Consider the following 16,475-nt stretch of genomic DNA (forward strand, 5'->3'; position numbering starts at 1 on the left):
GGGGGGGGAAAAAAAACCCAGCAAGATCCAAGTTCTTTGGAATTATTACTATGGTAATACAAAATTAAATTATATAAATCTTGTTTCCTGCAATAAAAGGACTTGGTAGCTGCATTCAGTTAGAAAAAAATTAACTCCAGCACATTCCAGAGATTACTTTTGCAAAAACCTGTGTCTGCGCATGTGCGTGCGGGGAAGGAGGGGAGGATAAGGAAGTTAAGGGACAGAAATAGCAGAATGTCTGAAGTTAGCCAGAAAAGATTAGATTAAAATGAGAGGCATTTCCCTTTTTTTTTTCAAAAAGAGGGGAAACAAAGGATTTAGAATAGTAACAGAAACACAGAGAGGACAGAACTATCAAAAGTTATCACATATTTATTTACCTGAGATGAAGCAGCTTTGAAGAAAGTAAGTATTAATTTCCAGGTGAGGAGGTATCCCAGAACATAGCAGAAGTCTTCACTCAGTGGCTTAATAGTAACTATCTGTCCAACAGGAATACACCCCAAAACATTTTCTAGCAAGTCCTCTTGAGTGCTAAGAAGACACATCAACACTGCCGGTGGTGACCTATGAATCAATGATTAAACACCACAATTTTCTTCATAACTTATTCCTTAAAAAACTAAAAGCATGTATAAACTTTAAGCATTTTAGAAAAATCTTTCTATTTTCCAAAAATCATTTTAAAACTCCCCCCTTACAGATTTAGTTTTAATGCTAACTCTGCTAAATTAAATATATTTAATTACAAATCCATTAACATATGTAAACATAAAACAAATTTCATATTCATAAATATGTAAAATATTTTTCAGTTATACATTTAAAATATATGTGAAAAATACTACAAAACCTAAGCTCTAGCTGTTAGCACTTGAAGAAAAGACGCTTTTAGAAAACATATTTCAACCTCTGTTTTATGGATGGAAAAATAATCACACACTCAGAGAGGCTTAATGATTAATCTCAAGACCCTCAGCTAGTCAGGGGAATGACGAATGATATGGGGTCCTACCAGATCCCTATAAAAAGTAAAAAAAAAAATAATAATAATAATGACTGTATGTCTTTTCAGGAAAGTAAATTCAATATTCATATTAACTTATGACAATGTAAATAGATTTTCTTCTTTACTGAACTACTCTACTTATTAACACATTCAGATGAATTTAAGAGATTCTCCAAAAGTGAACTACTTGTGTATATCCTGTCAAACTCTGACATTGTAGCTCAGTTCTTTCCTTTCACCTCTGCAACACTTCTCTTGTGGCTTCCTTTTTCCAGCCCATAAACTCAGGTCTTCAAGCTTCTGCCCTTGGATTTTTACCCTTAACACCACTATCCCAGTACCACCCCTTCTCTATTAAATACCAACAGTCATTGAATTTTACAAATACCAGTTCAGGTATCTCTCTATCTCCATGCTGCCCTTCATGCACTGTTACTGTTTCTAGAATAGTCTCCACCTCTGTGTGATTCTTCTATAATTTAAGATTCATACTATAGCCAGAATCAGCTGGCACTTTTCCTATCTTCTACCAAATAATGCCCCAAATCCCAGAAAATGTAATTTTTAAGGCCCTTCATTATCTTAGGTACCCACCCAGCTTTATTTTTCACTATACCTTCCCTACCTACTTCATACATATCCATTCATTCATCCTTTCATTAAACAAATGAGCAGTATTCATGAGTCTGCATTAGGCCAGGGACCATTCTGAATGCTATGAATACAGTCGGGAACAAAAGACAAAAATTCCTGACTTTACAGAGCTTCTATTCCCATGGAGGAACATATAGACAATAAAAAATATGTTAAGTGGCAACTACTTGACACTTCCTGTCACATCCTCAACATTCATGCCTTCACACATGGTATTCCCTTAATTTATAGTCTTCCCTGCCCTACTGAAGTGCAACCTAACTTGACAGATGCAGCATAAATGTCTCTTCCTGAAAAAAGAGTCTTCTCTTCCGGTGCATGGAGTTGTGTTCCCCGAGCAGGCTATCTATCCTTTTCCATAGCACTTGCCACACACTGTCTTCTATTACAGAGTAATGTTGTCTATAGTAGATGATAAGCTCCTTATGAGTAAGAATAATTACTAAACACCATATTCTCCCCTCAGCATTTAATACTTTGCACAAAGTAGGTGCCAAATAGATATCTGAATTGACATACTCTTTCCACAGCTACCGTGTGGTCAATGAAGGTTCTGCTAAATAGTAGCAAACTGAAAATATGATTTAGGAACAATTGAGAGAAACTTTCTTTTTGGCTGGACTCTAACTTTCATTTTTACCTTACAGATGACTTTAAACGACCTATTAAATGAATATATACTCTAAATTTAGAGCTTTTGTGTTTATCCATCTTCTGAAGTTATTGTAATGAGATAGATTATAAGAATTTAATAAAACAAATTATTTAAAAAACTTACAAGGCTGGTTCTTCTTCTTCATCTCCATATGACTTTAGATTATCCTGATCATATTGTGGTAATTCAGGCATCAATCTGCAGTCAGAATAAATGTTATATTATATAACATTAAACTGTTCACATGCTTAAGAGCAGAAAGACCAATACTCACTTTGTAATCAGTATATTTTTAAATGATTATTTCCTGAAATAATCACCTGTGTCCAGGACTATCTAAATGTAAACTGTGTATAGAGAACAGTAACCCATCCCTGTTACTAAAATGTATGGTTGAGTTTACATTTTTTTTTTAATGACCAAGTTAAATATATATTCTATATATATTTTTTTGAACCATCACAACATTGATTCAATTGGAAGAATTCTTACTTGTATAGCATATGGTAAACAGCAATTTGCACAGGCCGAGCTCTGTAGAGGAGTAATGGGGCCAATGTATTTAACAAAGTCTGGAGATATTCTGGTAAGTTTGTTTTTTGGCCAGCAACCAATCTTGAAGGGAGTTTTTGACTCAACAGCTGGTCCTTTGGGATATATGTTAATGTTTCACACATGGGCTTCAGCATTGCATTCTGAAAGGATGTTTCAGATTTATCTTCACTTTCTTCTGATAAAAAAAGGAAAGAAACATGCACATCCCAAAACAAAGTGAATAACAGAGCTTGACTGATTCACAGTCAAATGTCATTTAAGAAAATGAAATAAAAAACTGACAAACATTAGACTCCTAGCTAGAAACCGTTTAATGTAATCTTAAACAGTAGTCATAACTTCTATTACCTCATCCTTAAAAAGGAGAGAAGTCTGAGTTATAAATAATCTCTTCAGGTTATCTGAATTACTACCATTTTAACTTGCAAGTCTTTGGATACTTTGCTAATTTTCAATTTTTGTCAGAAGCATATATGATGCTTCTCAGATGCCAAGCTTCCTCTCAGGTTTTTTACTTTACTGTTCTGTCCTGTTTGACTTAAGCAGCCAAAGTTTTTGTTTTGAATTTTTCAACTAGTCATTTGCAATGAATTCCACTTCGATTCCCCCTTCACTTGCCTGTAGCAGTCACCAAAAGAGGTAAAAGCAAACTGTGGATGCCTTGGGAAAAAAATTCTTTCCATTCACTGATTAGATTTACAGGGAGATTGCCAATGGTATCCGGAGTTGCAGAATCAAAAAAAGCACTGAGCTCACAGGCCAAATCACAGCTGACACAGGCAAACAGTTGTACAAGTGGAACAGAATACAATGCCTGATTTTCACTTGTTGTCTGAAGAAACAAAAATGAAACACGTAAGCAGACATCTGCCAGAACACCACAAATCAAGGCAATAAAGAAAACCCTCTCAGTTCTCTAAATTTTAAAATAAAAAGCAGTTGAAGTGTAGAATCTCAGGAGACATTTATACATTTTACATTAAAATAACTTTTAAAAAAATTAAATACTAAGAATTAGAATCAATCCACTTATTCTGAAATTCTATTTCTAAAACTATGAAAGAAAATACCAATTACCATTTACCAAGTGAAATATAGAAAAACATATTTATAATCTTCTCAGAAGCCCTACTAATTGGGCATTATTAAGTTATTTTAAAATAAGGACACTGGTGGCATTTGGATGGCTTAGTCAGTTCAATGTTCAACTCTTAACTTGGGCTCAGGTCATGATTTCAGGGTCATGAGACTGAGCCTTGAGTCAGGCTCTGTGCTTGGCAGGGAGCCTGCTTGAGATTCTCTCCTCTTCTCCCTTTGCCCCTCTCTGCCGCTCACACTCTATCTAAGATAAATAAAATCTTTTAAAAAAATAAAAAATAAAATAAGGACACTGAGGTTCAAGTAGGTCAAATCTGAACACCCTAAGCCACACAGATAACAGCAAACAAAGCAGAGATTCAGACCAATTCAAACCCAATGGTCTGCTGCCATTAGAGCCCACAAATATTATACTTGCTTTGTGTCATAAAAAGAACACTGATTCCCTCTGAATTTGTTTAGTCTTCAATGTATTCCCGACACAGTACATTTTAATAATTAAGAGCCAAAAAAATTAAAAAACTGATCATGAAAGATAAGCCCTCCGATGGCTGTGCTAAAATATTATATTAAAATGAGCTAGTGGAGAGAACACTTTAATAGCAGAAGATTCAGTCACTGAATGACACTGGCAGACATCAAACCTCTATCACTTCATTATTCTATCAAATAGTAACTGGTGAGGAATACATCTATAAAGTGTTTCGATGTTTGCCAAAGAGCTAATTACAATAATTTCTTAAAAAGTAAGATCAGTAATTGGTTCTAGTATGCAGATATGCATGAAGGCCTAAGAGAGGTGATGATATATCGGGTTAATTTACCTCCAACCAAGCCAACATGGAGCACATGATGAAGTCCCATTCACTCTCTGCCAAAGGAGATGAGCAGTATTTCAGAAACAGGGAAAGGAACCGGATTATTTCTATATTTACACCTAGTATCTCTGGACTTACTTCTGACAGATTACTGTGGTAAGGACAAAAACAAAACATGGAAGAATCATATGGACATTCAATTAAAAATGATTTTATTTTATATCTTATACACTTATAAAAGGCTGACTTAGATGTTTATTATCCTATTACTATACAAAACTGTGACTATAAGGTACACAATCCGGATACACATTGTAATGGGGAGGGGGAGACCCAATATAAAATATCACCTACCAACTGAAAAGAAAAACATCTTCATGATCTTTCTTCCAGGATATCAGAATTTTTAATATACCATGTAGTAGCTCCCCATCATCTATGCTTCTGGTTTGCAGGCAAGAATTGAAAATGGCAAGATGTCCAAAACCTCCTAAAGTAAAATTCAAAATGAAAATTAAAATGCACACATATACACACCCACACCTATCTATACACACTGCCTTTAAACCAAAGTCTCGTCTTATAGATGCAGAAATTATTGCTTTGTTTCTGATAAAACAGGTTTTTGACAAAAAAAAAATAGGGATGATCATTCTCTTAGACCATGCTAATGTTAAAGAGAAGGATTCTTTTCTTTCAAAATGAAATTTGAATGAGGAAAAGCAATTCTAGTGCAAATCATTAAGTATTATAATTACTATAAATGGGAAAATTCAAGAAAAATCAATCACTATATAGAATGGTAAGCTACCAACTCATTTCTTATATCATATTGTTAAATTGTGTGCAACAGACTAAAAAAAAGAAAAGAAAGAAGGAAAGAAAGATAATGAAAAAAAAAAAAAAAAAAAAAAAAAAAAAAAAAGAATTCTAAAAAGGGCTTACATGAAAGAGTCAATAAATAAGTGTGTAAGCTCCACAGGGCAGAGACCCTGTCTCTGTACCAAGCACTTAACACAGAAAAGGGAGTGGCAGTGGGGGTGGGGGTGGAGGTGCAGGTGGGGTGAGTAAATGAAATTGTGCTTTAAACTAACCGTGCTGGGTTTTTTTTGTTTTGTTTTTTATTCTTGGTTTCTTTAGTATAGGATTCATTCAGTATACCCACCTCTCAAATAAAAACAAATATAACATACAAAAAACATAGCTAGAATATAAAGTTAAATAAAGATGGAAAACAATATATTGTTCCATAATTCATACATTCACTCAATAGGCATACTGTGTCTGGAAAGCTCTCATAGACTCACTGCTCTTAAGAATCCTTGATTCCTTCTTATGCTTCAAGGCTCAGCTTCAATACTGCCTCCACTCTGCATAATCCCCACATGCATGAAGTATAGCCCTCTGCATTTCTCTGGTCTCAATTATCTTGTGCCTGTTGCCTTTACAGCACTAATGTTTGCCACTTATTTACTGTTATCTCCTCAAGAGAAAGTAAGCTCCAAGAAGGAACCTTGTTTGTTTTACTTATCACTGTATACCTCCTCCTAGTACAATCTCTAAGATACAGACATTTATTTTGACTGACTAAATGAGTATGAATAAATAATGAATACCAGATGCACTGCTAGATGCTGGGGAAAGATGAGCAAAATCAAGTCCCTGAAGGGACTCATCCAGTAGTACTAGCAGACTTAAAAACAAATTACAATATAATGTGGCAAAGAATGGGGAGCCCAGAAAAGGAAACAACTATCTTCATCTAGGTTGAGTCAGAAGAGTGCCTGTGAGATCAAGCCCCGAGCTGGGCTCCACATTCATTGGGAGTCGGCTTGGCTATTCTCTCCCTCTGCCCCTTCCCCAACTTGCTCACTCTCTCGAATAAATGAATAAATCTTACAAAAGGAAGGAAGGAAGGGAGGGAAGATGGGAGGTGCTTCCCAAACCTGCTGTCTGAACCAGGATTTACCAAAAGATAAACAAGTCTGCAAGAGTAGCAAAGGGGTACTCTAGCTAAGGCACAAAGTGGTAAAAAAGTATAGAAGAGGAGAGACATCACTAAGATGGCGACATAAGTTGTTCTTAACTTTGCTCCCCCTCACAAGAAAAACAACTAACAACTATTCAAGAACAAGGTATCACTGAGACTCCTATACGGGTGAGGCTGAAACACCCCCTATCATCATTTAGACCAAGACAGAATGCGATAGGAAGGTAAGAGAAGCAGCTATACACTGACTGCACTGTCCCTCCCCTGGACAGGGCAGCACCATGTGGAGAAGTCCCCTCTGAGACTCTGGTTCCTTCAGCAGGAAAAGAGAACCCAGGTGGGAAACCAGCATACACCCCCATTATTGTGAGTCACTTTGTGGGAGCTCCTACTCTGATCTTACAGCACTGTGATTTCTCGGAAATTTGCAGGGCTCAGCCACTGGGCATCTGACTTTGACAAAGAATGGATGAAGTGCTTTTAATAATCAGCACACGGATCTTGGAAAACCAAGTTCATACTTGCAGTGCCCAGTAATAATCTCAACCAGTGGTTTTGCTTATCTGGAGAACCTAGACTGGGGCACACTACTGACTGGTGAACACAGCACGGTGCAGATCTTCCTGATTCTGATCCTTACAGGAGGAGTTTGACAGCCCTAAAGCCCAGTTTACCCACTCCCAGGTAAGGAGCTGAGCCACTCCCCCATCCACACACACTGTGGAGCATCTTCCCGGCCCATGAGACCAGAAGGGCTGGAGAAAATTTCTGAAAGCTGTGTGACCCCATAGCACTCAAGCCAAGAGGCGGCTGAGCAGGTATAATCACTCCAGAGCAAAGTCAGTACCACACATTGGGGCTTCCCCTGCTTCACACGGGCAGAGTGATTAATTCACAGACAAAGCTGAGGGTCACTTCCAGCCCCTGCCCTCCCACCTAGGCAAGAGAGCTGAGACATAGCCCCACACATTGTGGAGAGTCTTCCAGGCCATCTGACCAGAAGGGCTAGCAAAAATTCCTGAAAGCTCTGCAGCACAACGGCACTACAACCAAGAGGCGGGCGGGCAGAGCTGATAGACTACAGACCAAAGCTAGTGGCCCTCTTCAGTCAAGGAACTTGGGATGCAGTTCTGCTTGAGTTTAGACAACAAAGAGCTTTACTGGTGTTAGACCTCCTTCTGCCACTGTGCCCAGGCAGGAAATCTAATTTGTAGCCCCACTCATCACCAAATACAACCTTTAGTCTGCCTGACCAGAGCACCTAACCAGAGCACACAGGAAGCTCCACAGTCCAACCAACAGCCCTGTGTCCAGTGGCTCTTGAATAGTGAGCACAACCCATGGCTTCCCCCATTTGCAGAGCATCACCTGACAAGGAAATTGTGCACATTCTTGCCAATTCTAGTCCCCAAACAATGAGCTGTACAGATTCTGGAATCCATCCTGCTTCCCTGCCAGGGCAGGGAAGCTAATTCGTAGACCAATCCACCAATGAATATAGTACCCAGTCCTATCTATCTAGTGAGTCCAACCAGAGAACCCAGGCAACTGCAGAACCAAGCTAGCAGCCTTATCCAATGTTAGCCATCCCCCGCCACTCCACCCCACTTCCTCAGAGCTCATTTGCCCAAAAACAGACTGTAATAACAGGCCCTACTTGCACAAGAACATTACCAGCAGACACACCTAAAAACCCAAACTGAGCTGACCAGTAAAGAACTCTCTCTGCAAAACAAACCCATAAATTATTAATGTTTGGAAGAGAAGGACAATCAAACGTGCAGATACTAAAGTAAGGAATAAAGGATCACAAATAATCAGATAAATATGACATCATCAAAGGACAGTAAAACTCTAATAATTGATCCTAAAGACATGAAAAGGTATAAATTGTCAGACAAATAATTCAGAATAGTTCTCTTAAAGAAGTTTGGCAAACTACAAGAAAAGAAACTAAGCAAAATTAGGAACGATGCGTGAACAAATTGAGAAGTTTGATAAAGAAACTGCAGCTATCAAAAAAAAAAAAAAGGAAATCTTGGGAGTTGAAAAATACAGTAACTGAACTGAATTCAAACATTTCAAAAGTAGACTCAACCATGCAGAAGAATCAGAGACTTTGCGGATAGGACACTGGGGCAAAAAGATAAAAGAAAAAGAAAGCCTATGGGAATTTTGGCATGCAATGAAAAAAAAAATTCACATTATGGTAATTCCAGGAGAAGAGAAAGGGACAGAAAGTATATTTAAAACAATCATGGTTGAAAACTTTCTGATCCTGTAGAGAAATGGACATCTAGATCCATAAGGATAATTACTTGGGAATAAACTGAATGTGAACAGGGCTACACTAAGTCATAATTAAACTGTCAAAAGTCAAAGACAAAGGAAGAATTTTAAGAGCAGCACAAGCGAAAATTTACATACATGGGAACCCCCATAAGAGTATCAGCGAATTTCTCAACAGAAACTCTTCAGACCAAGAGAGAATGGGATGACATATTTAAAATAATGAAAGAATTCTATACCTGGCAAAGCTGTCCTTCAGAAATGCAGGAGGGATAAAAACTTTCCTGGGCAAAATAAAAGCTAAGGTAGGTCATTACCACCAGACCTACTTTACAAAAAATGCTAAAGGGAGTTTTTTGAGTGGAAATAAAAGAACACTAGTTAGCTACATAAAAATATAAAAAGGTAAAAATCTCATTGGTAATGGTAAATATATAGTCGTAGTTGGATTCTGCAATATGGTAACTGTGGTATATAACTCACAACTCTAGTTTAAAGTTTTTAAAAAATATAGTAAAATTAGGCGTGCCTGGGAGGCTCAGTCAGTTAGGCCTCCGATTATTGATTTTGGCTCAGGTCATGAGCTCAGGGTCATGAGCCCCACATCAGGCTCTGTGTTGAGCATAGAACTTGCTTTAAGATTCTCTCTCCTGCTTTCCCTCTGCACACACCCTGCCACTCATGGGCATGTGTGCATGCACTTTCTCTCTCTTCAAAAATAAATAGATAAAATATATACTGTCTTAATATAGTAAAAATAGAGGTTCCTGGGTGACTCGGTTGGGCATCTGACTCTTGATTTCAACTTGGGTCATGGTTTCATGGGTAGTGGGACTGAGCCCTGCATCAAGCTCTAAGCTCAGCGAAGAGTCTGCTCAGGATTCTCTCCCTTTGCTCTTCCCCCTATTTGTAATCTTACTCTAAAATAAAATTTAAAAATCTTTTAAAAAATTAGTAAAAATAACCATAACTAAAAAATTTGCTACTAATTATACAATATTTTTAAAATGTGAACTGCAACAATGGTAAATGAGGAATGACTCCAATTTAAAGTCATAAGCTGCATCAGCCCCTAACAAGAGAATCAGCTTATTCTTTGAAGCCAGCCATTGACTTTTTCCTCTATGAAAGTCTTAAATGGTATCCTTCAGTAGAAGGCTGTTTCATTTACATTGAAAACCTGTCATTAGTGTAGCCACTTTCATTAATTACCTTAGCTAGCTCTTCTGGATAACTTGCTACAGCTTATGTGTCAGGATTTACTGCTTCACTTTGCACTGTCATGTTACAGAGATGGCATCTTTCCTTAAACCTCATGAATCCACCTCTCCTAGCTTCAAACTTCTTTTCTGAAGCTTCTTCACGTCATTTAGCCTTCTTTGAACTGAAGAAAGTTAGGACCTACAGGGAATGTTGTAGCTGGCTTAACCTTCTATTGAAACCACTAAAACGTCCCATCAGCAGTATGGCTGTTTTGCTTCCCTATCATTTATGTGTTCAATGGAGAACAATTTTCATTTCCTTCAAGAACTTTTCCTTTGCACTCACAACTTAGCTGTTTGGTGTGACGGGTCTACCTTTCAAAACTATCTTCACGGGACGCCTGGGTGGCTCAGTTGGTTAAGCAGCTGCCTTCGGCTCAGGTCATGATCCCAGCGTCCTGGGATCGAGTCCCACATCGGGCTCCTTGCTCGTCAGGGAGCCTGCTTCTCCCTCTGCCTCTGCCTGCCATTCTGTCTGCCTGTGCTCACTCTCTCTCCCTCTCTCTCTCTGACAAATAAATAAATAAAATCTTTAAAAAAAAAAAAAAACTATCTTCACTTTCAACACTTTCAACACGACTTTCTCACTAAGCTTAATCATTTCTAGCCTTTGATTTAAAATGTGAGACATGTGACTGTTCCTTTCACTTGAACACACAGAGGCCACTATAGAGTTATTAATTGTCCTGGACTATGCAAGCCCAAGGAGAGAGAGACAGACAGGGGAATGGCCAGTTGATAGAATAGTCAGAACACACCACAACTTATTAAGTTAGCTATCTTACATGGGCATAGCCTATGGCACCCTAGAACAATTACAACAGTAATATCAAAGATCACCGCTCACACATCACCAGAAAAAATACAGTAATAATGAAAAAGTTTGAAATATTTTAATTACAAAATATAAAAACCTGAAGTAAACAAGTGCTACTGGAAAAATGGAGGTGACAAACTTGCTTGATGCAGGGTTGCCATAAACTTCCAATTTATAAAAAGGAAAAAAAAAACACCGTATCTGCAAAGTATAATAAAGCAAAATGCAATAAAATGTGATGTGCCTTTACTTAGACAAAAAAGACTTTAAAAATGGTAAAAAGCGACAAAGATGGTTATAATATGATGAAAGTTCAATATATCGAAAAGATATTATAATTGTAAATATTTATGCATTCAACATTGGAGCACCTAAATATGTAAAGCAAAAATGAACAGAGTTAAGAGGAGAAATAATGATATAATAATAGTTGGAAATTTTATACTGCACTTTCAACAATGAAGATAGATTATCCAAAGAATCCATAAGTAAACAGTGGACTTAAACATACTATAGATCAAATGGACCTAACAGACATAAACAGAAGAAAAGACACCTATATCCTAACTAATATATATGTACTTACTTAATAACAAAATTCATCTTATATTTCTATGTTGATAATATTTAGAATATTTTTGCTTCCATTCTATCCAACAGCAGAATGCAGATTCCTCTCAAGCACACAAGGACCACTTCCTAAGATAAACCACAGACTAGACAACAAAACAATCAGCAAATTCAAAAAACCTGGAATCATATCAAGTACTTCCTCTGACCATAATGGCAAGAAACTAGAAATCAGTAACAAGTGAAAAATTAAAAATTCACAAGGAAATTAAACTACACTCTCCTAAGCAACCAATGGATCAAAGAAGAAAATAAAGGGGAACTAGAACATTTTTGAGATAAACAAAAATGGAAACACAATATACCAGAACTTGCAGGATGCAGCAAATGCAGTTCTAACAGGGAAGTTCACAGTAATAAATGCCTACACTAAGAAGCAAAAAAGATCTCCAAATATACTACCTAACTATGCCTTAAGGAACTAGCAAAAGAATAAAGTGAGCCTAAAGTCAGCAGAAGAAAGAAAAAAACAAAGATTAGAGCAGAAATAAATGAAACAGAGAATAGAAAAATTATTAAAAAAAAAAAAGATTAAACAAAGAGTTGGTTTTTGAACAAAAATGATAAATCCTTATCTAGACTAACCAGGGGAATAAAAAAAGAGAAAGGACTCCTATCAACAAAACTAAAAAGAAAAAGGAGAAATTACAACTGGTATCACCTGGTAATTCAAAAGATCGTAAGAGGCTACTGTTGAACAACTATATGCCAACAAACTGGACAACCTCGGAGAAGCAGAAAAACTCTTGGAAACATACAATTTGCCAAGATTGACTCAGGAAGAAACAAAATCTGAATAGACCAATTACTAATAAGGAAACTGAATCACCAATGAAAAATCTAATGAAGAAAAGCCCAGAGCCAGATGGCTTGACTGGTAAATTTCACCAAATATTTAAAGAAGAACCAACATTAATCTTTCTTAAACTCTTCCAAAAAATTGAAGGGGAGGGAATACTCCCAAACTGCTTTCACAAGGCCAGCATTATCCTGATACCAAAACTAGAAAAAGAGACTACTAGAAAAGAAAACTACAGGCAAATGCCCTAATGAATATAGATGAAAAACTCAGTAAGATACTAGCAAACTGAATACAGCAGCACATTAAAAGGATCATTCACCATGACCAAGGGGGATTTATCCCTGGAATGCAAAGATGGTTCAATAAATGCAAATCAATGTGATGCATCACATTAATAAAATGAAAGAAAGGAATCATATGATCATCTAAGTACACACAGAGAAAAGCATCTGACAAAATTCAACATCCATTCATAATGAAAAATTTTAACAGATTAGGTATAGAAATAACATAGCACACTATAACAAAGTCCATAAATCACAAGCCTACAGCTAACATCATACTCAACGCTGAGAGGCTGAAAGCTTTTCCTCTAAGATTAGGAACAAGACAACGATGCCTCTCTTATCATTCCTGTTCAACACAGTACTAGAAGTCCTACCTAAAACAACCAGGCAAGAAATAAAATGTACCAGAAATGGAAACGAGGAAAGAAAATTGTCTCTTTTCAGATGACCTGATATAATATGAAGAAAAATCCTAAAGACTCAAGCAAAAAAGTATTAGATCAGGGAATTCAGTCAAGTTGCAGGATACAAAATGAACATACAAAAACCAGTACCATTTCTATACAACAGCAACAAATATTCTAGAAAAAAAAAAAAAAAAAGAAAGAAAGAAAGAAATCCATCCCATTTACAATGGCATTAAAAAAAAACCTTAGGAATAAATTTAAGAAAATGAAAATCTCTACATTGGAAACTACAAGACATTAATGAAAGACATCAAAGACACAAATAAGACACAAATAAGTAAAAAGGTATTCCATGTCATGGATTGGAAGAATTAATATTGTTAAAAATATCGATACTACCAAAAGCCATCCATAGATTCAATGAAATCCCTGTGTGAAATTCCACTGGCATTTTTTACAGAAGCAGAGAAAACACTCTTAAAATGTATACAGAACCACAAAAGACCCTGAGTAGCCAAAGAAATCCTGTGAAAGAACAAAACAGGAAGTATCATACTTCCTGATGTCATGCTATACTCTAAAGCTATTATAGTCATCAAGACAGTATAATAGGGCAAAAAACAGACAAATGACAAATGAAACAGAACTGAGAGCCCAAAATGTGATCAATCAATATTTGACAAGAGATCCAAGGATACTAAATAGAGAAAGACAGTCCCTTCAATAAATGGTGCTGGGACAATTGGCTATTCACATGTAAAATAATAAAACTGGCCCCATATCTTATATCACTTGCAAAATGTAACTAAAATCAATTAAAGATTTAAATATATAAAACTATGAAATTCCCAGAAGAAAACAGGAATAAAGCTCTTGAAATGCACCTTGGTATTTAATTTTTGGATATGACTCCTAAAGCACAAGTAAAATAAAAAATAAACAAGTGGGACTACATCAGACTAAAAAGTTTCTGCACAGCAAAATAAATCATCAACAAAGTAAAAAGACAACCTACAGATTGGGAAAAATTACTTGCAAACCATATATCCAATAAGGGATTAATATTCAAAATATATAAAGAATTCACACAGAACTTAACAGCAAATAAACAATTAGCCCAATTTTAAAAAGGGTAAGGGGCCTGAATACACATTTTTCAAAAAAAAATTCTTAAGGCCAAATGATATATAAAATGATGCTCAACATCATTAGTCATTAGGGAAATGCAAATTAAAACTACAATGAGATATTATCTCACACTTATCAGAAGGGACATCATCAAAAAGATAAGAGATGTCAAATGCTGGCATGGCTGTGAAGAAAATGGACCCCTTATGCCCTGTTGGTTAGACTGTAAAATGGCACAGCCACTATAGAAAACAGTATGGACGTCCTCAAAAAATTAAAAATAGAACTACCATATGATCCAGTAATTCCATTTCTGAGAATACAGTTAAACCTCATATAATGTGGGGGTTGGGGGCACCAAGCCCCCATCTATGTACTTGAAAATCTGTATATAACTTCTAACTCCCCAAAAACTTCACTACTAATAGCCTACTGTTGACTGGAAGCCTTAACAATTACACTGACATTAACACATACATATTAACTATATTCTTCTAATAAAATAAACTAGAAAAAAGAAAATGCCAAGAAAATCATAAGAGAAAATACTTTTATAATACTATACTGTATTTATCAAAAAAAATTTACATATAAGTGGACCCACACAATTCAAACCCATGTTGTCCAAAGGTCAATGTATATCCAAAGGAAACAAAAACACTAACTCCAAAAGATATCTGCACCCCCATGTTCATAGCAATATTATTTACAATAGCCAAGACATGGAAACAAACCAAGGCTCCATCAATGAATGAAATGGAAAAGAAGTTATGGTATATATATAGAATGGAGTACTGTTCACAGCCAGAAAAGAAAGGATATCTTACCATTTGTGACATGGATGGACCTTGAAGACATTATGCTAAAGTGAAATAAGTCAAAGACAAATACTGTATAATCTAACTAGTGGAATCAAACCAAAACATACCAAACCAAACCCAAACTCATAGAAAAGAGATTAGACTGTGGTTACCAGGGGGAGAGGATGAGGGAGGGCAGGGCTTGGAGGAAGGATTATAGCCACAAGCTTCCAGTTATATGACAAATAATTACTAGGGATATAAAGTACAACATGATGACTACAGCTAACACTACCATATAATACATAGGAAAGCTGCTAAAAGTTAATCTTGAGTTGACATCAGGAGGAAATTTTTTTTTCCTCTCTTATTATTTCTTTTTTTTTTTTTTTTAATTTTATTTATTTATTTGACAGACAGAGATCACAAGTAGGCAGAGAGGCAGGCAGAGAGAGAGAGAGAAGCAGGCTCCCCGCTGAGCAGAGCTCCCGATGCGGGACTCGATCCCAGGACCCCGAGATCATGACCCGAGCCGAAGGCAGCGGCTTAACCCACTGAGCCACCCAGGTGCCCCTCTCTTATTATTTCTATATGAGAAGATGGATGTGAGCTGAACCTACTGTGGTAATCACCTCACAATATATGTAAATCAAACCATCGTGCTGTATACCTGAAACTTATATAGTGATGTATGTCAATAATTTTTCAATAAAACTGAAAAAAATATATAATGCTCAAAAATCATGAAGATTTGGGGCGCCTGAGTGGCTCAGTTGGTTAAGCGACTGCCTTCGGCTTGGGTCATGATTCCAGGGTCCTGGGATCGAGCCCCGCATTGGGCTCCCTGCTCAGCGGAGAGCCTGCTTCTCTCTCTCCCCCTCTCCCTGCCGCTCTGCTTACTTGTGTTCTCTCTCTAGCTCTCTATCAAATAAAAAAAAAAAAAAAAAAAAAAAAATTAAAAAGAAACTTTAAAAATCATGAAGATTTAACATGGCCAGGATCCAGGATGGAAGCAAAAAGAAGTAAAACTGGGGAAATCAGTCGCGATAAGATTGTAAAATGTCCAATAGGCCAAACCAAGGACTTGGGTTTTTATCTTGTAGGTAAAAACGAACTGAGGAATAAAGAAAAAAAAAATGTATGATATATTTAACCTTCCTTTAAAGGCAGAGGAATTTTTTAAGTCCTCTTAAAACAAACGAAACTGAGCAAAACAGAATAGGCTGAGCTCAAGTGTATTCAGAAACAACAGATTTTCTAACAACTATATG

At 36.5% G+C, this 16,475-nt stretch overlaps 1 protein-coding gene across 1 annotated transcript in view; it reads right to left on the minus strand.

Annotated features, from left to right (window-relative positions):
• LOC111155724 (listerin E3 ubiquitin protein ligase 1) overlaps positions 1-16,475 on the minus strand; it is a 68,287-nt gene that overhangs the window by 13,176 nt on the left and 38,636 nt on the right. Inside the window, exons 20-25 of the mRNA XM_022516067.1 lie at positions 5,147-5,282; positions 4,799-4,943; positions 3,491-3,708; positions 2,814-3,044; positions 2,445-2,519; positions 384-570 (exon numbers count right to left, since the gene is read on the minus strand). Of these exons, the coding sequence (XP_022371775.1) occupies positions 384-570; positions 2,445-2,519; positions 2,814-3,044; positions 3,491-3,708; positions 4,799-4,943; positions 5,147-5,282 (992 nt within the window). The remainder of the gene's footprint in view (positions 1-383; positions 571-2,444; positions 2,520-2,813; positions 3,045-3,490; positions 3,709-4,798; positions 4,944-5,146; positions 5,283-16,475) is intronic.

Source organism: Enhydra lutris, unplaced genomic scaffold (assembly GCF_002288905.1).
Source record: "Enhydra lutris kenyoni isolate GAN:26980312 unplaced genomic scaffold, ASM228890v2 scaffoldscaffold43, whole genome shotgun sequence".
Lineage (NCBI taxonomy): Eukaryota > Metazoa > Chordata > Mammalia > Carnivora > Mustelidae > Enhydra > Enhydra lutris.